This window comes from Lissotriton vulgaris, chromosome 4_1 (genome assembly GCF_964263255.1).
Source record: "Lissotriton vulgaris chromosome 4_1, aLisVul1.2, whole genome shotgun sequence".
In the NCBI taxonomy this organism is placed as follows: Eukaryota; Metazoa; Chordata; class Amphibia; order Caudata; family Salamandridae; genus Lissotriton; species Lissotriton vulgaris.
This window is the reverse complement of record NC_141691.1, coordinates 921790365-921817852: the sequence shown is the minus strand read 5'-3', so window position 1 is coordinate 921817852 and position 27488 is coordinate 921790365. Positions and strand designations below refer to the sequence as shown.

Here is a 27488-nt window from a genome sequence, read left to right as displayed (position 1 = left end):
ATGAAACTCATGCACTCTGATAGCAAGCGTTGCTACTGATGCTATGCAGACCAAAACTGGTTTTCAGTTTGTACATTTTTCTAGATTTTTCAATCCAAGGTTGGTTGACTTTGTAGAACGATGGCTTCAGATTTTCAACATACGGTGTGGTGGCGCGGACTGGGAGGGGGCGCTTCGCTCCTGCCCCCTCCCCAAGTAAGTTTTTCATACGTGAAAGTACGTTAATGGTTTTGGTCCCTGAGTTGCTTCAATGTCACTGCCATTCTCAAATGGCATAAGTTCTGGATGTTGGGTGCCATAGTTAAGAGTTCTGAGCAGTGCTTGTAACACTGTCTGAAGCTTATTTCCACCTACTGCAGCTTCACTATTCTCAAAGTAAGTGAGTGTCGTTTGTGGACCTGACTGCATTAGAAAACAATGTGATATGTTACCTTCCTAAACAGCTTGACGGAGGCCCCTGAGGGGCGGTGTGATGGCCATGGACTCGGAGAAGACGCTTGGCTCCGACACCCTCCCCAAGTCTTATAGCACTGGTGTAGCCTGAGATCGCCCCCGACATAAGCGGCCGGCTCCCGGGGTCCGGCGGAACTTTTTGCCTTTTGATGACTCTTCAATTCTGGACCTTGTCCCACAATCCGTTTGACCTGAAGACACGCTGTAGTGGGGCGCCCCTTTACTGTTTCAGTTGCCATTCCGCCCGCTTTTGCTACACTGTGCCTCTTCCGCCATTCTGCTGTTTACCGCCCGCTCTTGCGACTACAGCGTCTCGCTCATCATGTAGTTGAGTTGCTCCCGCTCTTGCGGTGCAGCGATAGGCGGCTGCCACAGGACTCTCAAAATGGCGGCCGGCTCTTCGGTTTTGGACCTGGTCCACTAAAATGGCCCTGGGACACCTTTGAACTCGGACGCTTCCCTGATAGGGCTTGGGTCCCATTCTCGAAAGCGTCCCCTCAGCCGTGAAGATTCTACAAAAGTCTTGGGGGCCTCCGACTCCAGCAGGCTTCTGGTGGGGAGCGGCTGCCATGATTGCTCGTGGAATGGCCACGACAGAGCTACGAGATGGTAGTGCTCTCATGCTGACGCCAGCTTTAGTCTGAAACATCCAGAAACACTTTAGACTACTAATTCGATCAGTTCCGGTAGCGCCCCAACATGACCCGGAAGAGAAGAACTTGCCCTCCCTTCTTTGACTGATGGTTCTTCTTGCCTGTCCCCTCTGTTGTCATTTAACAGAACTTTTTGGACTGCTGAAAGGGGTTGTGTTCCGAACGCTGGTTGGTGGAGACATTTTGACTATATTCTTGACCTACGTTGTCGCGTAATGCGTTATATGACACGCCGCGTTAGCACACCCGGAAGTGATCCGAGGCGCGGCGCGCAGCGCGTAACGTAAGCATAACAGGTCATGTGACTTGTTAATAAAACTTTTCATTGGTTCATTTTGCTTTTGTTATTTTAATGATGAAAAGCTTGGTCATATGACCTAATAATTACGCTTTTTATTGTTTTCGAACATTATTTTTTTTAAAACATATATGTTATAATATTCCAGGCTAATGTACTTTCCCGGAAAATTTACAACTGTCCTGCAAGTAAAATATATTCCTTTTTCGAGAAAAAGGGCGTTTCTTCGTTCCATGACGGAGCCGTTGAGTAAAAGAGACTCGGCCTGCTGTCTTAGTCGCCGATACGCCTGATTATCAGATTCTTATCGATCACTTTATGTTGCAGAAATGAAAAACACAACTGCCCTTGACCATTTATCTTTACTGCGTTCCTACATATTATACCTTTTATCCGTCATGTAATTGGACTGCTTTATTTCACTTGCCTTTTACTGATTCGAAAACAGTGACTAAAAGTAAAAACTTTACCAATGTAAATACTACTACCGTGTTTTGTTTTAAAAACATTTATTGTGAAAATATCAGTATACAAATACGGGCCTATAACCACGTGGGCCGGCCACGGAGCAAACTGAAATCGTATATGATGAGGAGACATTTACACTGTAGAGGAACGTAACGAGCGGGCCATTAGGTTGCAAGAACAAAGGTGTCTAACAGTTGCGGAATCGGTGGACGTACATTTTGTAATTAAAATACGACAGGGCCACTTACAATAACATTTTCTAGATATACATTTGCGAGCAAGGAGTTACGAGTCCCATTTATACCGGCGCCATTTTGTGCGAGGCCGGGCAGGTCCAAGATATAGTCAAAATGTCTCCACCAACCATCGGCCAGACCAGAACCCCTTTCGGCCCTTTATGCTACAAGATGGTGTCTTCCATTCAGAAAATATTGTTGGCAGCATTTTGAAAGGGAACAGAAACAGCCGTTCTCCTAGTGAGTTTCACATTGTTACATTTAGGAAGAATGTTGAAGAGTAGTATGTGGAAAATCTGAAGCCATTTTTCTACAAACTCTCAATCAGACTTGGATAGAAAAAAAAATCCTGAAGAATGTACAAACTGAAAACCAATTTTTGTCTGTATAGCATCAACAGCAACGCTTGAGTCAGCTTTGTGTCAAGGCGCCATTTTCATTCAATCAATAGCGTCCCCCTGCACACATTCAGGGACCTGGTCGTGTCTTCAGATGAAACGGATTGTAGGAAAAGAAGCAGAAAGGAAAAGGAAAAAAGTTCCGCCGGACCTCGGGAGCCGGCAGTCTCTGTCATGTGCGACCTTTGGCCACACCAGGGCAATAGTGAAGCTGCAGCAGGTGCACATAAGCTGCAGACAGTCTTACAAACACTGCTCAGAAATCTCAACTGAGGCACTCAACATCCAGGACTTGCCATTCGGATCTTGGCGCCTTGTGCTGGTTCCGACCTATTCACACATCGGTCCACTACTGACATCACCTCATAAGCCAACGGGGCACCCCACGCCGACTTTCGGCGCAGCATTGTAGGATGGCCACACCAGTGCGGCAACTTGCTGGACACCACCTCGGTGCCATCCGGATCTCGGCGCGTTCGAGTCACTGTGCCGGAAGAGTGACCGGAACTCAGCTGAACACGCCGTCTTTCGGTGCAGCATTGTAGGATGGCCACACCAGTGCGGCAATTTGCTGGACACCACCTCGGTGCCATCCGGATCTCGGCACGTTCGACTCACTGTACCGCAAGAGTGACCGGAACTCAGCTGGACACGCCGTCTTTCGGCGCAGCATTGTAGGATGGCCACACCAGTGCGGCAATTTGCTTGACACCACCTCGGTGCCATCCGGATCTCAGCGCGTTGTGCTGCCTTTGGCCTATTCGCACATCGGTCCGCTACTGACGCCGCCTCACGTGCCAACGGATTTTCTACGCTTTTTGTAGCCCTATGCCGCATAACAGGTCATGTGACTTGTTTATAAAACTTTTCATTGGATCATTTTACTTTTGGTTTCCTAAAGATGGAAGGCTTGGTCATATGACCTAAAAATAACACTTTTCATTGGTTTAGAACATTTTTTTTTCCCAAACGATGAAAGCCCCACCTTGTTTCTGGATCATTCAGACTGAAGCTGGCGTCAGCATGAGAGCACCACCATCTCGTGGCTCCGTCGTGGTCATTCCGCGAGCAATCATGGCAGCCGCTCCCCACCGGAAGCCTGCGGGAGTCGGGGGCCCCCAAGACTTTTGTAGAATCTTCACGGCTGAGGGGACGCTTTTCAAGAATGGAGCCCAAGCCCTAGCAGGCAAGCGTCCGAGTTCCAAGGTGTCCCAGGGCCATTTCAGTGGACCAGGCCCAAAACCGAAGAGCCGTCCGCCATTTTAAGAGTCATGTGGCAGGCGCCTATCGCTGCACTGCAAGAGTGGGAGCAACTCAACAACATGGTGAGCGAGACGCTGTAGCCGCAAGAGCGGGCGCAACTCAGCTGGATGGCCGCCACCTGGGGAGGCCCGTTCACGCCGCCTCCCCCACGCGCCCCCCATCCCCCCGGGCCGCCGCACGCAAATTTTCGGAGCAGCATTGTAGGATACCAAAACCAGTGCGGCAGTTTACTGGACATCACCTGGGTGCCATCAACATCTCAGCGCGTTCTGCTGCCTTGGGACTATTCGCACAACAGACCGCTACTGACGAGGCCTCCCCCCGCACCACCCGGGACGCCCCACGCCAATTTTCGGAGCAGCATTGTAGGATACCAAAACCAGTGCGGCACTCAGGCGACATCACCTGGGTGCCGTCCAGAACTCTGCACGTTGTGCTGCCTTGGGACTATTCGCACAAAAGACAGCTTCTGACCATTGTTGCTTTTTTGGGTGAAAAATGTTTAAATGTTTTTACAGTTTTTGTTCCGTTCATTATAGTTAAATGTTAATAAAGTTTTAAAATCTAACTTTGTTGGAGTGCTATATATGTTTAAAAAATCGGGTGAATGGGGCCTTGAATCGGATTATTGTCATGTGTGGGCTTTGCAAGTGTACTGCTACAAGATCGGACATTTCAAACTCAAATGCACGTTCTTTTTCTTACCTTTCCGAAGCATGGAGCGCAATAGCAGGCAGAGAAAGGGTGATGCACGTGTTGAACACTGCCTGGCCTGGCAAGTTGCTGGCAGTGCCCCCCCCCGCCCGCTCCTGAAAGAGGGCACACACACACCGCCGCCCCGAGTACTTCATAAATCTTTAAAAGACCATGCGCTTGTTCATGAGGCTTAAATGGTTTATCACCCCTTCTAGAACCCCTGCATCGACCCTCTGACGTTTCCTGGAAGAATTAGCACGTAACACAATACCAAGCCCTGTCAGCTGAAACCCCCGAGAAATCATGGGGCATATTATCAAGGGGGGTTATTTCCGCTTTTTTGGCTTTAAAAGCCAAAAAAAAAGAGATAAAATTATCTCCCTATTACCAAGCTGTCGCTAACACCAGTTAGTGACAGCTAAAAGGAGATAGCGACCATCTTAGGCCCCGCTTTGCATATCAGTGATATTTATCACTAATGACATGCAAAGTGGGCGTGCCAAGATTTTAGCGACTGGAAACAGTCCCTAACCATCGCTAGCTCCTATTACCAACTTTTGGAGATATTCGCGCTAAGCGCGAATATCTCCAAAACCTAACACCTGCCCTGAGCAGTTTTAGCCATGTTATCCAATGGGAAGTGGATAACATGGCTAAGAGCATTTGCTGGATAATGCATGAATATCGCTGACTTTTCAACGATATTCATGCATTGCGGCCGTTTTTTATCGCATTTGCGATAAACCTTGCTAATAGCGAGGTTTATGTGCGATAAAATTCGCCGATGTGCGGCGATAATTTTTGTCTCTAAACAAGTTAGAGACAAAAATTATCGCTAGTTGTTGGTAATATGCCCCCGGGTTTTTGCTTGCAGGAATCGGGAGGCGGGAGACTAGCACTGAAATCAGTAGTCTCACGCCTGAATCGGGAAGGTTGGCATGTCTGGATACTCTACAGCTGGGGCCATAAACTACATCCGCAGGGCTAGGTGATAGCCTAGGTCCGGCCTGGACAATCGGACACAGAGGAAGAGGAGTGTCAGAGGGTGCGGTAGTGAATAGGGTGAAAGGGAGGTGTCGGGCGGGCACAGGGTGTGATTCTCAGAGAAGAGCAGAGCAGATGGGGGAAGTATATGGCCCATGCATGAGAGAAAGAGCGGGGGTGACCAGTGCGTGGGGGAGATGCTTGCGAGGGTGGGGAGCCATGCTGAGGATCGGCGGCGTGCAGAGAGTGGCCCTGGTCAAGGCATCTAAAATGGCTGCCGTGCACGACAAAATTGTGGCATTGGACAAAAACGCAAGATGGCGCAGACAATGTTTATCAATAAGGATTCATTTATAACAAAATATTTACTCGCAGTGACAAAATGGTGGTCAACACTTCCTGATTTCCATCGAATCGAACGTTAACAAACGTCACGCAGCAAAAAAAAAAAAAAAGCTCACGCACAGAGCAGTTTTTAGCCATGTTATCCAATGGAAGGTGGATAACATGGCTAAGAGCATTTGCTGGATAATGCATGAATATCGCTGACTTTTCAGCGATATTCATGCATTGTGGCCAGTTATCAGCTCCTGGGACAGATAATCTATCAATATTGAGCTAGGCGCCTTGATGCCCTTTGGGGCTTAGTCTGCGCGATATAAATTTCCCTTCATTTCATTTCATTGTGGCCGATGTGCGGCGATAATTTTTGTCTCTAAACAATTAAAACGAAGCACAAAATGGCGAATTCCCGTTTCGCCACCAGTTTGCGGCCCAGTTCGCGGCCCGTGAAGCGCTTCTACCGTGAAAAATCATTTTTATTTTATTTTCCCCACGGGACCCTTTAATAACCCCAACAACATTCCTAGGGGGTCAAGAGGGGTATACCTTGCCCCCTTTCAATAAATTCCCCCTTCGTTTTTCACCTCTTCTTCTCTCTCGATCCTACCGAGAGATAAGATGGCGGCCGCTCCGGACTGTTTAGAATGTTGACAGACACCGGAGAGCCAATCAGCTTTCTGTTATCCAATGGAAGGTGGATAACATGGCTAAGAGCATTTGCTGGATAATGCATGAATATCGCTGACTTTTCAGCGATATTCATGCATTGTGGCCAATGTGCGGCGATAATTTTTGTCTCTAAACAATTAAAACGAAGCACAAAATGGCGAATTCCCGTTTCGCTACCAGTTTGCGGCCCAGTTCGTGGCCCGTGAAGCGCTTCTACCGTGAAAAATCATTTTTTTTTATTTTCCCCACGGGACCCTTTAATAACCCCAACAACAATCCTAGGGGGTCAAGAGGGGTATACCTTGCCCCCTTTCATTAAATTCCCCCTTCGTATTTCACCTCTTCTTCTCTCTCGATCCTACCGAGAGATAAGATGGCGGCCGCTCCAGACTGTTTAGAATGTTGACAGACACCGGAGAGCCAATCAGCTTTCTGCGCGCAAAGTTCCGTTTCGCGAAAAGTAAGCTGACCGGATCGCTGCCCGGAGCGCTGTTACAGATATATATCTTGTTCTGAACGTTAATTTCTCAAAAACTACTGGAGCACATATATTGAGACCTAGCAAAGGCACATCGGGCTAACAGTCCCTACAATTTTGCCAAGTTTCGTGAAAATCCATTCAGCCGTTCGGGCTAAAAGTGAGTCCAACCGCCCTATGGAAATTAACATGGGATAAATGCGTTTTGGGACCCCCCTTTTTTCTCGGCCCCCCCTTGACGACCCCCCCCCCCCCCAAATTTCCAGGAGCTGCTCAGAAACAAAATGTGCCATTTTCCTGAAAATTTCAGCCGATTCCGTCCACAAACGCCAAAGTTATTAGACATAGAATTTTCAAAAATGCCATAGGGAAAAAATCCTAACTATATATACCTACTGGCGACCGACAGTAGGTAATATATATATATACATATACATCCATACACATTTACAGTCAAATCCATTTCAACGATTGTCTTGTTGGGATTTTTGTCTGATTGTTTTGACCTCTCAAAAGATGATGAGGTTTACATTAACACTTAAGAGACGCATTAAAAAAATCGAATTCAGTTAACAATGGAGACAATAATATTATAATGCATTGAAAAGCGAACACAAGCACAAACACATAAAATTCAGTGTTTGAAATTAATAGTCTGGCACCACTCTGTAGAAGCTAAAAGCATGTGAAGATGGTTGATGTGTTTATTCATCCCTATTAAATATAAAATTAAAACATAATTTAAATACCTAATGTCAAAACACATCATCTGATCTAATCCATCTCGTCCACCTGATTATTATTTGCTGTCTTAGGAAAGATATAAATCATTTTAATTAAGGTACCTAAAAACATAGTTTAAAGTTTTAATGTGAATCAAAATGTCAGTGCTAATCTAGGAAAGAGGGTGGGTTTCAATTACCCAGTGATACTGTTTGACCTGCTTTAGTTGTTTAAAAGACAAATGTACCAAAACACTTGAAATAAATTTTTTACTAGCCCTTAAAAAGATGGGAATGTAAAGATAGGTAATGTATTTCATTGCAATATTTGTATGGTGCTTATTACCGATCTGTGATGTGCTGTAGTGCTGCCTGCATGGTAGCATGCCACGCCATGTGAGGTGCAGGGAGTATTCACTTGAAGGTCTGCCCTCTCTCCGCCTATATTTTTCATTGGCTTGTGTATTTGTCCTTTGTAAATGCTGGATTTTGATTCGTAATCGGATTGTGAGTCCCTCCTTAGTACCGCTTTGTCTTCATTTGTATCCTCCCATGAGGACTGGCCCTTTTATGTCGGTTATTACACTGTCAGTGTTATTTAGTCAGTAAGCACTATTTCCTGTAATGGGTTTTGCCCTACTGTAGGCATGATGTGCTTTCCTTATATTCAGTGAGTCATGCGCACTTTCACTTTCCAAGCAGCTGGGACAATGCAACCACTTGTTTGTAATGGCATAGGTCTTGCATTTAGGGGAGTTTGAGCTATTGTCATTGTAAATAACAATAGCTTAAACTCTTGTAAATGCAACACTTATTGCTTCCGAAATATTTTTTTTCTGGGTTGTTTCCAAGCGCCCCATGCCACGCTTGAACATAATAGAGGCCACATCACTTTCTTTAGATGCAGCTCGTCTATAGAAAGGGGCGTGGCCTCTATTAAGCAGAAGCGCAGGGTGGGGCGCTTGGAAACAAACAATGTTTGCAATTCAAAAGGTCTCGCGTTTGCAAGAATTTCAACTTTTGACATTTAAAGTGCCAATAGCTAAAAGTCCAATAAATGTGAGACCTATTGCATTGCAAATGCTTGTTTTTATCCTATGTCAGAAGTGTTTCAATGTGGTGCGTGGTGATCACCGGGTGATGTCATGGTACAGTGTGAGGTAGGAGACTGGGGATAATGACTGAAGAAAGGCTTAGCAAACGGAGGAAAAACAAATGAAGTTTCATTTTTATATGTTCTGCTTTCATCTTCTATGAAAAAAACAGGGTGCCTTTTCCTGATTGTTATACCTTATTCGGTGTGCCTCTCCCCCTGGGGGTGGCCACCTCTACCTCTATGTGTACAAGATTGTGCAGTCTTATTTAGGTTACCAAATTTACAACATGGACTAACAACCCTTCAGTGTTATAGGGGACCATATATGAAGCAAAGACTTGTTTAAAAATTGTCATACATTTATTCAAAAAAACTTTGTTTAAAAAGTCATAGTACTACAAATCTGTTGCATTAAAAACGTTACACGATATATGTTCAATTTATACAAACAATATTAATAACACATTTCTTAAAACAATTTTAGTTTTTTGAAAAATTTTTTTGCTTATGAAGCATTATTTTCCAAAAAAAACATATTTATACAAAGGTAATAAAACACAAATTATAGGAACAAACTGTCGACGCGGCGTTTCGGTGCCTCTTAAATTCTTGCACCTTCTTCAGGACTCGTTCCCTGATTGGTCACATCCAGGTAGTATTCCCTGGATCTTTTTGATCATATGAGTCTGTTTAACATCTGCCCATATTTTCCGTTTCCTTCATTTGTGGGATTTTCTCACAATCAGTATTCTTGGTCTTTCCTCAGAGACTATGGAAATTAACCACTTCAGTACGGTTTTTGTTTCCACTTGTGCTTTGGTTGTCGGTAGGACGCCTCTGGGAGCTCCCTTTTGTTGTGTGTTGAATACTTCACCGTCTCATTGGATATTTAGAGTTACTCTTAATTTACTTCACTCTTGGGGATGGTGGTCTTTAAGTTGAAGCCTTTTGACTTGGCTTATATTTTTGGTAATGGGAGCTGAACTGCGTGGCGTCCTCCTTGCCTCTTGAGTCTTCTCGATCTTTCATCTTCTCTACTCTCTTTGAGTAAAATGACAGATTTAAAGTTAAAACGTTGGACAATCCCTGATCTTATTTCAAGACATTTGGTGCAGATTTGTCAGCCATGTAAGAGTTAACTATGTCCTAAGCTTTTTATTTATTTGAGTACCCTTTTTGTTTAATTCATGTGTCAAATTGGCTTTAAAAGGGAAGCAGTTCTCTCATTTTTGGCTAAAGAAAAAATGCCTTATATCTGTGCTCTGTGTACATCTAAAATATCAAGGCTCTTTCTCGAACTTTGCAGCGGTTTGCATGTGCTGAACTTTTTTTTCCTGTGCTGAACTTTTTTTTCCTGACACTGTTCACAACTTTTTCTGAGTATAGAGTTGGGTAGGTTTTTAATTCGAAAAAATACTTCTAGAGGGTCGGAAGCAGGCTTTTATGCAACGAGTGAAGTATTTATATTGGGAGACAGATATGAGAAAGCAACAGCAGTGAATTCAGAGTTAATTTAAACCATCAGAAATTACATTACCTTACACCACCATTGGTGTTGGTATGGAAATCAGCAACCTCTCTCGCTAGGAACAGAGTGAATCAGTTATAATGGGCCCGATTCACAAAAGTAATCTGAGACAAGATCCTAACTCTGCTACTCCTAAATGCCCCATGTGAATACCAAAAGACGTAAAGGATTTTGTCCCAGATTACTTTTGGGAATTGGGCCCCTGGTTGTTTGCTTAGATGAGTGATCTCGGACAAATACACACATGTCCGAGGGGGGGTGGTGTTTGCTGCGTTTATTGATTTCTCCACAGCGTTCGACAAAGTAGATCGTCGTACGCTGTGGAGAAAATTAGCACCATTAGGTTTACCATCTTACTTATTGGATCTTGTACGTGCCCTTCATACGGATACTTGGTGTCGTGTGCTCCAAGGTGGAGAAAGGGGTCTTTCGCAATTAATTCCATCTTTAAACTGCCTTAAACAAGGTTGCCTCTTGGCTCCATTATTGTTTTCCCTGTACACTGTAGATCTCCCTGCTTCCTTGTCTGCTTGTGTGGGCATAGCTCCGGTGGTGGGGGGGTTCCCTATCTCTTGTCTGATGTATGCAGACGATATCCTCATCCCAGATTTAACACCTAAGGGCCTGTCCAATCGTCTGCAGGCTTTACATGCATTCGCTGACTCTCATTTTATGAAGATTAATACATCTAAAATTAAAATCATGTGTATTGCAGGGAAAAAGAAGTGTCGATCTGAAAATTTTGGATGGTCAATTAACCGGCCAGCAAATAGAGGTTGTCAAATCCTATACTTTTTTGGGTAAAATAATTGCGGCCAATCTGAGTGAGAAGCCCCATATCGAGCATAGTTCACGTAAAGCCCTCGCTCATGGCAAAGGTTTGAATTCCCTTTATCTTGCCACTGGTAAAAGACACTTCTCCTGTCTTCTTGAGGTGTATAGGGCAAAGATTCCTGCTACGATATTATACGGAATAGAACTTGTAGAGCTAAAGCACTGGGGTTTCGGCCACACAATTGAAGGGAAACTCATAAGATCCTTATCTACCCTCAACACCGCGTGCTCCCTGGCCGCATGTAGGCTCGACTTTGGCCTCAGGAGCAGCTGGGTTCAGGGACTATGTGCTTTGATAAGATGGGTGGCATGCTTGGCCAGAGCTGAACCGGGATCGCTGAGAGCTCTTCTTAAAGGAGAATTGTTGGGCAACTTTAAAGAGTTCTCCCGAATAGTAAGGAACTTCAGAAGAGCTGTGTCACTTCTAGAGTTAGATGAAAGTGTTTTATTCTTACATTCGCCGGCCCAGCTAAAAACCCTGCTGAAACAGGCATCGTGGGAACTCAGTTTTAAAACAGATAAGAATGCATTACAAGAAAAGGAGGGTTGTGATCTCCTTCTTAATTCTTATTCCATGAAGTTTGCCCAACCCTATGCCACATGGAATATTCCACATGGTGTCCGAAGATTGTGGTTTCTTTTAAGATATGATCTATTGCCTCTAAATGTACTCTTATCCAAATGGTATGGATCCTCTCGGATGTGTTATCTCTGTAATATGAGTGTTCAGGATCGAACTCATGTGCTGCTGATATGCCCTGCACTCCGCTTATTGCGGTTGAAATGGTTAAAGCCAATATGTCTCCAACTAGGCATTTCCAATGTAAATATCTTCCTGCAAGCTTTGTATTGCCCCCCAAATGAAATGTTTTGCTTCCATATTTTTTATTTTTTTAAAGGTTTTTTAGCTATTTATTAAGGTGACATGGAGGTGTATGGTGTTGATGATTCTTGTCTATTGTCAATCGATGCAGTTAGTCTTGTGATTGTTGTATTGAATTCTTTCTTTTGTATGTAATTTGTATTGTGTATTTTATGTGGCCCTCGTTGAGAGCCAAAACATAATAAATAAAATTGAAAAAAATTGTTACACACAAGAGTAAATATAGTGCAAGCAGTGATACACCTCACTGTCCCAGTTTGTTGTCCGTGACTATGCAGCATTGGATGTGAGCTTTCTGGAATGTTTTGGATCACTCTTTTCCGTTGGTAAATGGTTTTCAAATGTATACAGTCACAGCCTACGAGTTGTGTAATTATTATCATGTTTAAAGACACAGACGATGCGTTCTGTTCTCACATTTGGTTTACACTTACATTTATTTTTATTTTTCAGCTCATTCTCTCAACTTATGAGGGAAGATACAATTTGCAATGTCAAAACCTCGACTCCTCTGGAGAGGCAGACATCCGGGTGAGCTAAAATTTATGTATAAAACAATGTCATTTAAATAATGAAGGCTGTTCATTTCACAAATTGTAAATATTTGAAGCCTAGTACAAAGTACTTCAGTTTTGATGGGAGAGTTTCCGTCTTCCACTTTAAAATGTTGTAATCATGAAAGGTTTTGAACAGTACAAGATAGCAAACTTTGCTGGGTCCACTAAATTACGTTTACCATCGAGCCCCCCTATTACTTTCCATTGGTTGACCTAATTGCCACTCTCAGTTGCTTACTTTTTATTCATCAACTTGGGTGGGCCTTCCTTCCTCTCTGTCTGTCCCTTTCCTGGAGTATGGATGCAGTACTGTGTTCTTACACTGGTCACTCTTCATGTGCAACTTTTTTCTTTTTTAGAACTGTTTTCTGTTTAAGAACTCTACAAGAGTGCGTGTGTGTAGGAAATTGGGTTACTGATTGAGGAGGATGAAATCCTACTCAAGCAGCAACCACAGTTCTTGTCAGGGTGAAACACAAGCGAACCCCAAACTAACCAGTGCTCAACACTCTTGTAGCTTGGCACAAAAGCAGTCAGGCTTAATTTAGCGGAAATGTGTATAGTATTTATGCAGCACACAAAACAGTAATAAAGTGAATACATGAGACAAGAAAAATCCCACACCACTTTGGAAAAATAGTCTAAAATGAATTCAATTATTCAACATAATAAAGACAAAAATCCCGTTAGTAGAATCAGAGATATGCAATTTTAAAGGTTTAGATAAAAATAGAGCTTAAAAGCACTAAGGGCCAACTGTGGTTATCAGGTCACGCCAGACTGGGAAAAAGTCACAAGTTCAGACCAACCACGATGGAGCTCAGGCTGGATACAGAGACCAAGTTAGGCCCGCAGAACATAATTCCTTAAATCCTGTTTGTGGAGCATTGCAAGACCCTGCGACAAGTCAAGTCTAGTCAAAATAGCTTCATTTGGTGCAGGATGTACAACCATAGAAGCATACTAATCAAGAAATACAGTTGTCAATTCTTCCTAAAATATAACATTATTCAAGTAAAACATTTTTAAATTCATGCAAGTTATAAAAAGAAAATTAAAAAAAGGGAAAAAAAGAACACCAAAGTATCATGGTCACTCCATAAGTTATAATAAAATATAAATTTTTATGGAGCTGTTAGGTGCAAGATAAACTGCGTTATAAAAATTCGTAAAGTGCAATATATTAACATATTTTAGGATAGGGGGTAAACATCACTTAAAGTACAATATGTTGGCATAGGAAATAAAGTGCAATAGCCTATGTCATGAAGATACATAAAGTGCAAAATATTAGGTAATATCTAGATGAGAGATAATTAACATGACTCAGTGTAGTCATCAGATTTGTCGTATATTAATGAATACCGATGTGAGTAATCCCCTCTTCTCCTTATTGCCCCTTGTATAAAACAAATAACAGAAATCATAGTTTTTACGTTATCCAAACTCAATATAAAGTTAAAAGCATGTTTATAATAAAAAAGCATATTGGATAAAAAAGACTGGTTTTAAAACTGATTTTCGGATATCCCTGTAAAAACGACAGAAAAGTATAAGATGCAGCGTGACTGGGGGGACTTTCCATCACACTGACAATTTGGGAGACTTTGAGACCACTTTTCCATCATGGGAAATGCTAGTTCGAGGCATGTGGGCTGCTGAATTCATATCTTAGCATAGATCGCCGCCTAGTGTTGGGTCCGGATGTTTGCACCTTGTTGTCGTGGAAGAGTCTTCGAAGTATCACAAGATAGGTGACTCCTCCCCTGGACTACAGTGTGTATGAGCATCTTCTCCATCTTCAGATTGTTTTTCTCCGCCATTGGGTTTGAATGCACTTCGACAACTCCAACTTAAGGCCAAAAACCTTATACTTTAGACGGTATTGTTTCCGCTCGGTATCCCTCGACTCGACAACTCTTTCCATCTATCTCTGGTAGTCGACGCGGGCCGTTGAGCCTTTTTGATGCCACGTGGGCCTCCTGTCGATGGAAAGGACCCCGTCAAAGGATGCCCACAATGTCGATCCAAGTTTCCACATAGCGACAAGCATACAGTATGCAACAGGTGACTATCTCCGGAGCACAACGAAGAAAACTGTCGAGCTTGTGCTCAATTCCGGTCGAAGAAAACTAATCGGAACCGAAGAGCTGCTCGACAAGAGATGCAGCGAAAGGCACCTGAACCAGAAAACATTTTCGATGACGAACATGCACTCCTAGAGGCAGCAGAATCCAACCTAGAACTAGTCACAGGAGAAGACCAATCGGATTCCGATGACGACATCCCACTGGGGCAAACCATGAGTACCAAAGCCCCTTCCCTGCCTCCACCTCCAGACATCAGGACATCAGGGAGAGCATTATTAATCATGAACTGGACATCTTGTTCATCACAGAATCATGGGGAGATGAAGCATCAGGCCCTGATTTTGTTCAAGCCACCCCTGAAGGTTACAGCGTAGCTAGACAAGATAGAGCCTCGGGGCGAGGCGGAGGCCTAGCCATTATTCATAGGGACATTTATCGTGCCAAATTTGAGCCTATTCAAAGTACCATTTGCGAAGCTTTCGCATTTACTATTAATCTTACACATAAACAGGCTTTCAAAGGAACCCTGGTGTACAGGCCACCTGGGCCTCGGACCAAATTTTTAGCTGCACTTACTGAAATTATGGAATCAGTAATAGAATCCCTGACTTATACGATTCTTGGGGATTTTAATTTTCCTCTGGAAAACATGGAAAACAAAGATACATTCCAACTTATCACTGATATGCAGGCAATAGGACTGCAGCAGTTGGTGAAGGGCCCCACGCATGAAGCCGGACACACGCTGGATGGCCTGTTTACTAATGACCACAGCATTGAGTTGGTAGCAATGTTACCTCTGATATGGTCTGACCACCAAGCCATTATTTTTAGGATTCGGATGCTACCACTCAAACCCCCTCAGACCAAAGTTAGGGCATCAGTGGGGGCGCGGATGTGGAAAAATGCAGATATACCACATCTTTCTAATCTCTTGTTGTCATCAGCCCCGGAAAGCGGAGACGATACTGAAACCATGTCCATTAAATTTCAGGAATGGATCTTAAAAGCAGCGAACGAAGTTGCACCTGAAAAAATGTATCGCCCTAATAGAGCGACTCCATCTGCCCAGTGGTACACAGAGGAGTTGCGGCTCCAGCGTTAGTTCTGTAGAAATTTAGAAAGGCGCTGGAGAAAGCACTATAGTCCCTCGGCTAAGCAAGAATATAAAAGTGCTCTAGCGATATATAAAAAAGCTATTAGCACACAAAAGAATCTTTTTTTCACTGGTCGAATTGAGCACGCTCAGAACTCAGCTAGGATGCTATTTCAAGTGGTGAACTCTCTGTCCAGTCCTCCAGCTGGATCCACAATAGAGAACTCGCAGGAATTTTGTACCGCACTAGCCACATTTTTTCCCACTAAGGTAATGGATATTTATTCCACTTTCTCCAAAGAGCTGGTAGGAAGAGCCGCTGATTTAACCATTCAACCAGCATTGAAGCATTCTTCCCTTACTCAGTTTCAGTCAGCTACCGAAGACCAGGTCAACACACTTTTTGGCAAGATTAAATCAGGCTCTCCGCTGGACCCATGTCCTCCGACTATAATGAACCAACTACACAATGTTGTTACCCAGCCGCTGACCAACATATGTAACTCCATCTTCAAAACAGGTGTCTATCTACAGACTTGGAAGAAGGCTATTGTTAAACCTTTGATTAAGAAGCCATCCTTAGACCCCACCATCACTTCCAACTACAGGCCAATTGCCTGCCTTCCCTTCCCTGCCAAAATAGTAGAGGCAATAATGAATAAACAGCTCTCTGAGTTTATTGAACAACACAAACTCCTAGATGACACTCAGTTCGGGTTCCTTAAGGGACACGGAACTGAGACAGCATTGGTAAAGGCCTCGGATGAAATTTGAGAGATCATGGATTCGGGAGGTGCGGCAGTGCTCATCTTGTTGGACCTGTCAGTTGCTTTTGACACGGTCGACCACGTCATCTTGGTCGACCGTGTCGCAGCCCTTGGAATTAGCCATCTGGCTAAAGATCTCATAGCCTCTTTCCTAGTTAATCGTAAACAGGCAGTCAAATTGGGCAGCTATTACTCGCCCACTTCTGAACTGCTCTGTGGGGTCCCTCAAGGATCCTCGCTAAGTCCCACGCTTTTTAATATCTACGATGCGGACTTGGCGAGGGTCATTAAATCTCATGGGATGCGATTAACTACCTACGCGGATGACACCCAGCTTGTGTTGGCGGTACACAAGAACGGCCCAGTGGTAGCAGCTAAGTTTCAGGAGGGGTTACTGGATGTACAATCATGGATGCACAGTAACTGCCTGAAACTTAATGCAGAGAAAACCGAAGTCATGACCTTCGGTAAGATCTCTCCCTAATGGTCCCCAACATGGTGGCCCAGTCAGATGGGCACTCCCCCGATTCCAGCTGCTAAGGTTAGGAATTTGGGAGTGATCTTTGATAACAGGTTATCTTTTGGTTATCATGTCAATAAGGTGGTCTCTGCTGCATTCTTCGTGCTGAAGAAAATAAAAAAAACTAATGCCATACCTACCTGCTTCGGCAGGGAAAACACTGATCACCACCTTAGTGTTTTCGAAGCTGGATTATGGAAACGCCCTCTTCCTTGGCACACACAAATACATCCTGAACAAACTACAGTCTGTGCAAAATATGGCAGCACGAATCCTGCTTAATATTCCTTGGCGACACTCCACTTCAGTAGCCATACGCCATCTACACTGGCTAAGAGTGGAGAGCAGAATCAAATTTAAGGCTCTCTGCATCGCTTATAAGGCCATCCATCAGACTGGATCAAAGTTCTTAAAGGAAGCTTTTCAGGTGTACATACCTGGAAAGAATCTAAGATCAGCAGCAAGCTGTCTATTGCATGTTCCCCGAACAAGAACGGCTACATGGGGATACAGACGTTTCCTGGTAGCGACCCCCATACTGTGGAACACACTCCCCTTGCATATTAAAACAGCACCAACACTCATTGCCTTTCGTAAGGCCTTGAAGACCTGGCTATTCAATCAATAAGTTTGTGCCCTGAATTTTGTGTATCCTAGAGTATCTCACTGCGCCTAGACACCCTAGGTTATTAGTTGCGCATTAAAAATCCCATAAATAAATAAATAAATAAATAAATAAAAGTCTGCATGAAGTTGCACACTGCTCGTCCCATCAGCGTGCGACCCCGGAGCATGATGGTCGATGTAGTCGGTATCAGCGGGTGCGCTTCTACCCGGGTCTTGAGTCTTCAAGGTATTCACTTGGTGTGCTTGCCATCCCTGGACACGTGTTTCGCGATCATTAACGCTCATCAGCAGGAATTAGGCCTGTGCACGGGGTTGCTGCACGGGCTGCCGAAAATGTTCGTAGGTCCAGATACCTCTTAAGGCACGCAGATGCGTTATCTCGAGGTCGTCACCCCCACCGGCTCAAGGGAGCCTGTATAAATAGTAAGTCCGCATGAGGTCGCACACTGCTCGTCCCATCAGCGTGTGACCCCGGAGCATGATGGTCGATGTAGTCGGTATCAGCGGATGCGCTTCTAACCGGGTCTTGAGTCTTCAAGGTATTCACTTGGTGTGCTTGCCATCCCTGGACACGTGTTTCGCATTCATTAACGCTCATCAGCAGGGATTAGGCGTGTGCACGGGGTTGCTGCATGGGCTGCCGAAAATGTTCGTAGGTCCAGATACCTTTTAAGGCGCGCAGATGCGTTATCTCGAGGTCGTCACCTCCACTGGCTCAAGGGAGCCTGTATAAATAGTAAGTCTGCATGAGGTCGCACACTGCTGATGAGCGTGTGACCTCGGAGCATGATGGTCGATGTTGTCGGTATCAGCGGGTGCGCTTCTACCCGGGTCTTGAGTCTTCAAGGTATTCAATTGGTGTGCTTGCCATCCCTGGACACGTGTTTCGCGTTCATTAACACTCATCAGCAGGGATTAGGCGTGTGCACAGAGTTGCTGCATGGGCTGCCGAAAATGTTTGTTGGTCCAGATACCTCTTAAGGCGCGCAGATGCGTTATCTCGAGGTCGTCATGTCCAGGGATGGCAAGCACACCAAGTGAATACCTTGCAGACTCAAGACCCGGGTAGAAGCGCACCCGCTGATACCGACTACATCGACCATCATGCTCTGAGGTCACACGCTGATGGGACGAGCAGTGTGCGACCTCATGCGGACTTTCCACCTCCAGACAAGGCTCCTGTCAAAGCATCGCCTAAGCCTTAGCCGCGACCGAAACACCGCTTCAGAAAACACTTACCAAAAAGGCCATAGACTCAAAAACGGTCGCAGAGCCGAGAACGGGCGCCGACATTAAAAAAGTTGTCGATCCGAAAAAGGCAGTCGAACCAAAGAAGGTCGATGATCCGAAAAAGACCGTCGACCCGAAGAAGGTCGTCAATCCAAAGTAGACTGTCGACCCCAAAGAAGGTCGTCGATCCAAAGAAAACCGTTGATCCGAAAAAGGTAATTGACCCAGAAAAAGGAATTGACCCAAAGAAAGTCGTCGATCCGAAGACTGCCACTGAGACAAAGAAGGCCGTCGAACCGAAAAAGGCAGTCAAACCGAAAAAAATCATCAAGCCGAAGAAACACATCGAGCCGAAAACGGCTGTGGACCCGAAAAGGACCGTCAACTGAAGAAGGTCGTCGAGTCGAACAAGGCCGTCGAGCCAAAAAGAGCTGTTGAGCTGACAAAGGACGTCAAGCCGAAAAAAGCACAACATAAAAATAAAAACAAGCAAGCGATCGATCCAAAACCATCAGCGCCAAGGACAATGGAAGAAGAGCTCTTTCAGCCTGATCTCGTGAGCCCAGACCAAAATAGACTGTATATAGAACCTGATACAGGACATATAGCAGTTTACAATACCAACAAGAGAAGACAGGACACTGAGGCTCCTTCTCCTGTTCCTCCTAAGAAAAAGGACTTTGGGACATCCCCTTCTAGACCTTTCACACCTCCTCCTTTCACTCCTAACATGCTTTATGTTCCATATTCTCCTACACCTCCACACTATGATGAGGGAGAAGACATGGGTGAAGACCGTCAACAGGATTTTATATACCCTGATGATCAAGGAATCCAGGATCACACATGGGATGATTAGAATGACCCTGATAACCCATATGATACACAACCCATACCCGACCCCTCGACATACCCCACAAAGCCATCTCCTACTGACGACACTGTCGCCTTTAACCAGTTAGTTGACAGAGCAGCTCAGTATCATGGCGTAAGCATGCACACTGACCCTGTAGAGGAGGATTTCCTATTTAACACCTTCCCAACATCAGAGAAAAGTGTACGTATTTTCCCTATGCTAAAGGGAGTACTAAAGCACGCACCAGACATCTTTAAAGACCCAGCCAGAGCGTGTGTCCTCAATCCAAGAATTGAAAAGAAATATAAACCAGCCCCTACAGATCCCTCTTATATCAATTCTCAGTTACCACTAGACTCTCTAGTTGTTTCTAATGATAGGAAAAGGGCAAATTTGCAAACAACAGGTGATGCCACCCTCCTGACAAGGAGTCAAAAATCTTAGAAGCCTCAGGGAAAAGAGTGGCCTCTCAAGCAGCAAATACCAGGAGAATTGCCAATACACAAGCTCTCCTAGCATGCTAGGACAGAGCACACTATGATGAACTGGAGGGATTACTACAACACCTACCAGAACCCTATAAATCAAAAGCTAATGACCTAATACTGGAAGGGAAATTCATCACTAACGCATTCATAAAATGCACCCTTGATGCAGCTGATACAGCCGCTAGGTCTGTCAACACTAGTGTGTTGCTACGCCTGGCTCCGCATCTCGGGTTTTAAAAATGAGGTGCAATCTACCATACTCAATCAACCCTTTAACCAAGATTTCTTGTTTGGCCCTGCAGTTGATACCATCTTAGAAAAGATAAAAAAAGATACTAACACAGCTAAGTCCATGGGTGCACTTCAATTTCAACAGTCTAGGAGCTCCTTTTGACGCTCCTCTTTTCAAGGCTCAGGCAGAGGCAACACATCTCAAACCTCTTCATCATTTAAAAGTACTACACAAGGCACCTTTAATAAAGGCTCCAACAGAGGAGCTTCTAGAGGGAACAATAACAAGGACAGAGGACGTGGTGGTAATAGCACCAGAGCCTCCACCACCAACAAACAGTGACTTGTTCACACTCCCTCCAGACCACTTAACACCAGTCAGAGGCAGAATAACACAATTCCTACCAGTCTGGAACGCCATTACGACAGACAGGTGGGTGAGACAAATTATCCAGTATGGTTACTGCCTGGAACTCACTTCTACTCCACCCAACATACCACCCAAACACCATCCAATGTCCAAAGAACAAAGCACGCTGTTACAAGAAGATGTGCTATCCATGCTGGAAAAGGGTGCCATAGAGCCAGTACCTTTTCAACATCAAGGGACAGGAGTATACTCTCTATACTTCCTCATTCCCAAAAAGGACGGATCCCTCAGACCAATATTGGACCTCAGACCTCTGAACCAATACATACTCTCGGGGCATTTCCATATGATCACTCTACAACAAGTACTCCCACTACTCCAGCAAGGCGACTTCCTTGCTACATTAGACCTCAAAGATGCATACTTTCACATCCCTATACATCCAGCTCACAGGAAATACCTCAGGCTCACAATAGAAGGTCACCACTATCAATTCAAAGTTCTCCCCTTCGGGGTTACTACAGCACCAAGGGTTTTTACAAAATGCCTAGCAGTAGTAGCAGCACACTTCAGAAGGCAACACATCCATGTGTTCCCCTACCTCGATGATTGGTTTATAAAAGCCAAATCATACGCACAGTGTGCAAGCCATATGTCGCAGACAATCCAGCTACTGCACAGTCTAGGATTTTCCATAAATTACCCAAAGTCACATCTGCAACCCTCCCACATACAACAATATCTGGGAGCAACAATAAATACCTCAGTGGCGAAGGCATATCCAAAGGTAGCCAGGATAGCCAACATACAGTCTCTCATTCAAAGATTTCAACCACAACACTCCCTGCCAGCTCGAGTGTTCATGCAGCTTATAGGAATGATGGCCTCCTGCATATTCATTGTCCCTAATACTCGGCTTCAAATGCGTCCCTTACAGGAATGCCTAGCACGGCAGTGGAACCAAGCTCAAGGACAACTAAAAGACCTAGTGTTGGTAGACAGTCGCACTTACAACTCTCTGCAGTGGTGGGACCCACAAAACCTTTCCAAGGGGCGACTGTTCCAAGAGCCAGTTCCACAAGTAGTATTAACAGCGGACGCATCACTTACAGGTTGGAGAGCCCATTTCCTTCAATACACAGTCCAAAGTCTCGGGACAGTCAAGCAAAAGACACTACATATAAACCACTTAGAGTTACTAGCAGTATTTCTAGCAATGAAAGCCTTTCAGAAATACTTGCGCAACAAGGCTGTTTTAATCCGGACGGACAACATGACAGTCATGTACTACATCCAAAAACAGGGAGGGACACACTCTCTGCAGCTATCTCACCTACCACTGAGCATATGGAGGTGGGCAATTCCAAAGAAAATGTTTCTCCTGGCAGAACATCTCCCAGGGATAGAAAATCAGATAGCAGATCTACTAAGCCAACACTGTCAACAAATACACGAATGGGATATTCACCCTCAAGTTCTACAACCATTCTTCCAAAAGTGGGGACATCCAGAAATAGATCTGTTTGCCACAAAAAAACCTCAAAATGCCTGTCCTTTGCCGCCAGGTTCCCGCACCCGTTTTCACAAGGCAATGCGATATGGATGAACTGGTCAGGCAGACTTGAGTACGCTTTTCCACCAACCCCACTGATTCCATTAGTGGCACGCAAACTAAGGCAACAGTCGCTCACAATGATCCTGGTTGCTCCCACATGGGCAAGACAGCCATGGTACACAACGCTCCTAGAACTCTCAGTAGTTCCTCGCCAAAGACTGCGCCTTTCGCCACAATTGCTAACACAGTACCATGGAGAAATCAGGCACCCAGATCCCAATCAGATGAACCTAGCGATCTCGCTCCTGAGGTCTTAGAGTTCGGATATCTTAACTTGCCTCCAGACTGCATGAACATTATCAAGGAAGCAAGGCGTCCCACTACCAGATCATGCTACACAGCTAAATGGAAAAGATTTGTAATTTATTTTAATAATAACCAAATCAATCCATTATATGCCTCCATCCAAAACATAATCTGTTACCTGCTACATCTTCAAAGATGTAATCTAGCATACTCATCCATAAGGCTACACCTTGCTGCTATAGCAGCATATCTTCAAAACAGACAACATGTGTCTCTGTTCAGAATACCACCAATCAAAGCTTTTATGGAAGGACTTAAAAGAATTATCCCTCCAAAGCATCCACCTTCACCAGTCTGGAACTTAAACACAGTACTTACCAGACTCATGGTACCACCCTTCGAACCACTTCATTCATGTGAACTACAATTCTTAACATGGAAGGTGGCATTTTTAATTGCCATTACCTCCCTCAGGCTACAAGTACTAACTATTCAGGAACCCTTCATGCAAATACACCACAATAAGGTTGTGCTTCGTACAAACCCTAAATTTATGCCAAAAGTTATCTCCACTTTCCACGTCAATCAGTCAATAGAATTGCCAGTTTTCTTTCAAACCCCACAGTCAGTGGCTGAAAGAGCTCTACACACACTAGACTTTAAGAGAGCACTGCTATATTACGTTGACAGAACTAAATCATTCCGAAAGACAATGCAACTATTTCTTGCCTTTTCACCACACATAAGGGTAATCCCATTTCTAAGACAGGAATAGCCAGATGGATAGTTAAATGCATTCAATTATGCTATCAAAAGGGAAATCGCACTTTAACAGTTCCCCCAAAAGCCCACTGAATGCGTAAAATGGGAGCATCCACGGCTTTCCTAGGAAATATTCCCCTAGAAGACATATGTAGGGCAGCTACATGGTCTACCATACACACTTTCACTAAACATTACTGTGTTGATGTGCAAGCATAGCAACACGCTGCTGTGGGCTAGGCTGTTCTTAAAACTCTTTTTCAAACCACTGCAGCTGGTACAGGCGACCACCGTTAGAGGAGAAACTGCTATACTGCTAAGATATGAATTCAGCAGCCCACATGCCTCGAACGGAAAATGCTACTTACCAGCATGCATCTGTTCTTGGCGTGTAGGGCTGCTGACATTCATATCACCCACCCTCCTCCCCGGTGCCTGTCACAGCTGCAGGGTTATCTTCTTTACATACATTTACATGGTCATCTCTTACTTTCCTATACTCCATCTTTGCCACAATCGCGAAAAATAATCTGAAGATAGAGAAGATGCCCATGCACACTGTAGTCCAGGGGAGGAGTCACCTATCTCGTGATACTTTGAAGACTCTTCCAAGACAACAAGGTGCAAACATCCAGACCCAACACTAGGCGTCGATCTATGCTAAGATATGAATATCTTTTCCTACACTAAGGAGTTAGGTCCTTGGCCATGGAGTCGGCTGGACCATCAATAAATTGTATACAAAAAAAAAATGCCGACTTCACCTTACTTTACACCTCCCAATTGAGGAAAACAAACCTGAATTACTAAATGGTCTGTTTGGTATATTTACTTAATACCTTTTTGCTTTTTTATTTCATTATATTCAAATAGTTTAGGTACAAAAAAGACACTTAGATACATTCAACAATTTCAACATAAGTTTTCGAAACAAATTACATTCCACATTGCATATATAAACACCATATAAGTGGACAATACATATATAAACACCGTATTAATTTTGATCAACAATTAGACTCACAGAAATGATCACTAACTAAACAAAGGACAAAGTAAACATTTAGATACTATTATTCAAAAAGCAGCAAATTAATGCATTTCAATTTGTCAAAGTCATTAAATGTAGTGCAAATTAATGCATTCCTGATTCAAAAGCCAACACGTTTCAAACCTATTCCTGTCACTTTATGGGTTCTCATCAGGGCTCTGTCTCTTTTATTTATCTACAGGATATATGTAAAAAAAAAAAGATGGAATTCTATTTTAGTATTTGGATATATTTCTTGTCAATCACTGCTCCACCGTTTGAATCAGGAATGCATTAATTTGCACTACATTTAATGACTTTGACAAATTGAAATGCATTAATTTGCTGCTTGTTGAATAATAGTATCTAAATGTTTACTTTGTCCTTTGTTTAGTTAGTGATAATTTCTGAGTCTAATTGTTGATCAAAATTAATACGGTGTTTATATATGTAATGTCTACTTATGTGGTGTTTATATATGCAATGTGGAATGTAATTTGTTTCGAAAATTTATGTTGAAATTGTTGAATGTATCTAAGTGTCTTTTTTGTACCTAAACTATTTGAATATAATGAAATAAAAAAGCAAAAAGGTATTAAGTAAATATACCAAACAGACCATTTAGTAATTCAGGTTTGTTTTCCTCAATTGGGAGGTGTAAAGTAAGGTGAAGTCGGCAATTATTTTTGTATACAAGATATGAATATCAGCAGCCCTACATGCCAAGAACAGATGCATACTGGTAAGTAGCATTTTCCTTATATAGTGTAGTCTACCAAGCCTGAGTCTTGTTAGGTAAAATCTATATTGAATGTTTCTTATCATAGTTAGATATGTTTGTGTGCCCATCACAAAAGCGTGCTCACAATAGGTAATGACACTTAGTTTGCATCTAACATCAGCCAATCTTTCACATTCATTAGCAGTAGTGTATCTAAGCTTCAGGTCACTTTTACTATAGTCCATAATGAGCGCAGGGGTCTTTCAGTCAAAATCTACCTTACAGCTTGTTAAAAGGGTGTGCATATGCTCTAGCCAGGGAATTTTCCTACTATGGTCGAGGGCCAAGCAATCCCGAATTAGATCCTTGGTAAATTGGTTTAATCTTTCGCCCAAATCCCTCACCAAAAAGTAAGTCCTGCTGTATAGATAAAATCACTTAAGTATGGCACAGACAGTTCCTTATGTACTATATAATTAGCTGTGGAACTTGGGTCTGCCAATACTCTTTTTAAAAATGTATTTTCATGAGTTTGCTGGGAGGCGGTGTTAGCTCTCCCCCATATGGCTGTCTCGTAGCAGATGCCTGTAACACACTTAGGGCCCGATGTAGGTGGCCATTTACCGACCGGTAAATGGTCATTTGTGATGTAGGGGCCCTATTTTACCGATTCGGTAAATTTACAGATTCGGTAAATTTACCGAATCGATAAAATACTGAATCGGTATTTTTACTGATTCGGTAACTTGGAGATGTAGGTGGGACTCTTCTGAGTCCCACAGGCCTTACAGAATCGGTATTTTCCACCCAATCCAATTGGGTGGTAAAATACCGAATCCAGGTGTGCATGCACACCTGTGCCATGTGACAGACAGACATGCCCTTAGGGCATGTCTGTGTGCCACATCTCACTCGTGCCTGAATTCGGGGTGCTAGAGGGTGTCAAAGTGACACCCCCTGCACACTTGCAACATTCGGTATTAACTGAATCGGTAAATACCGATTCGGTAATGCCTATTGATTCCAATGGGCTTCAATGCCCATAGGAATCAATGGGCATTACCGATTCAGTATTTACAGAATCGGTCAATACTGAATCAGAACGATTCGGTATTTACCGAATCTGAAATACCTACATCTCCCCCCCTCCATTTTACCACTTCTTAAATACCGAATCGGTATGATTCGGTATTTATGAAGTGGTAAAATGAATTTACCTACATCGGGCCCTTACTCCTATACAGGCAAGAATTTCACATATAGGTTTATTTCCTATTTTGGCAGAGAATCTAAAAAGACCCTCTATTATTCTTAAAAAGTTCTTGTTACAGGATTCCTTGTGTGTGTTCCAGGAACCTCTACTATTAAAAAGCAATCCCAAATATGAAAAGGTTGAGAGTCTATTTATAACGGCTCCTCCCACATGATGTTGTCTATTTTTTTCCTGTTGCTCCAGCATATCATAACAAATGTTTTATTAAGGTTTAGCTGAAGATCTTTCAGAGTGCAAATTGCTCCATCATTGTTCTATCAAGCATTGTACTTCATTCGCTGTCCTTGATAACAGGACAGCGTTGTCGGCATATAAGAGTACTGGGGTGGGACGTGCTCCAATTTTTTGGGCATCAACTATTTGCTTTTTTAAAAAGGAATCCACGTTATTAATATATAAAGAAAAAAGGAGGGGCGCTAAAATCCATCCTTGCCGAATTCCCCACATGACCCTAAGATCCGGGGTATATTCTCCCATTGCACCAAACCATACTCTTGAGGTAAAAAAGTTTAAATCTGGGATAAATTATTTATAATATCAACTGGGGCTCCTAACTCTTTCATTGTTTGCCATAATTTGGCATGATTAACAAGATTGAACGCGCTGGTTAGATCTACAAAGCAAAGATGTAAAGCCCCTTCCTTGACTAGGGTATATTTCTATATCAATACCTCAAACTTTACACATTGCTCCACTGTTCCAATACCCCTTCTGAAGCCATATGGGCCTCTGTGAGAATGTTGTTTTCATTGGCCCAGTTTTCTAACCTCCCCAGCATGATTCTTCCCATCAGTTTGGAGGTTGAGTCAAGAAGGGATTTGGGACGGTAGCAATTAACCTTCCCTCTATCCCCTTTTTTAAAAATGGATACTATAATGCTTTCTACCCAGGATGCGGGGAGCACCCCTCCTAAAGTAGCATTAAAAACCTTTAATAAAATGGGGGTCCAAAAATCAATGTTATGTTTAAAAACATCAAGGGGGACCCCATCCGGTCAAGCTGCCTTCC

General features: G+C 43.6%; 1 protein-coding gene across 1 annotated transcript in view; it reads left to right on the top strand.

The window, feature by feature from the left end:
• ELOVL2 (ELOVL fatty acid elongase 2) overlaps positions 1 to 27488 on the top strand; it is a 560054-nt gene that overhangs the window by 408171 nt on the left and 124395 nt on the right. Inside the window, exon 4 of the mRNA XM_086965200.1 lies at positions 12455 to 12532. Within this exon, the coding sequence (XP_086821326.1) occupies positions 12455 to 12532 (78 nt within the window). The remainder of the gene's footprint in view (positions 1 to 12454; positions 12533 to 27488) is intronic.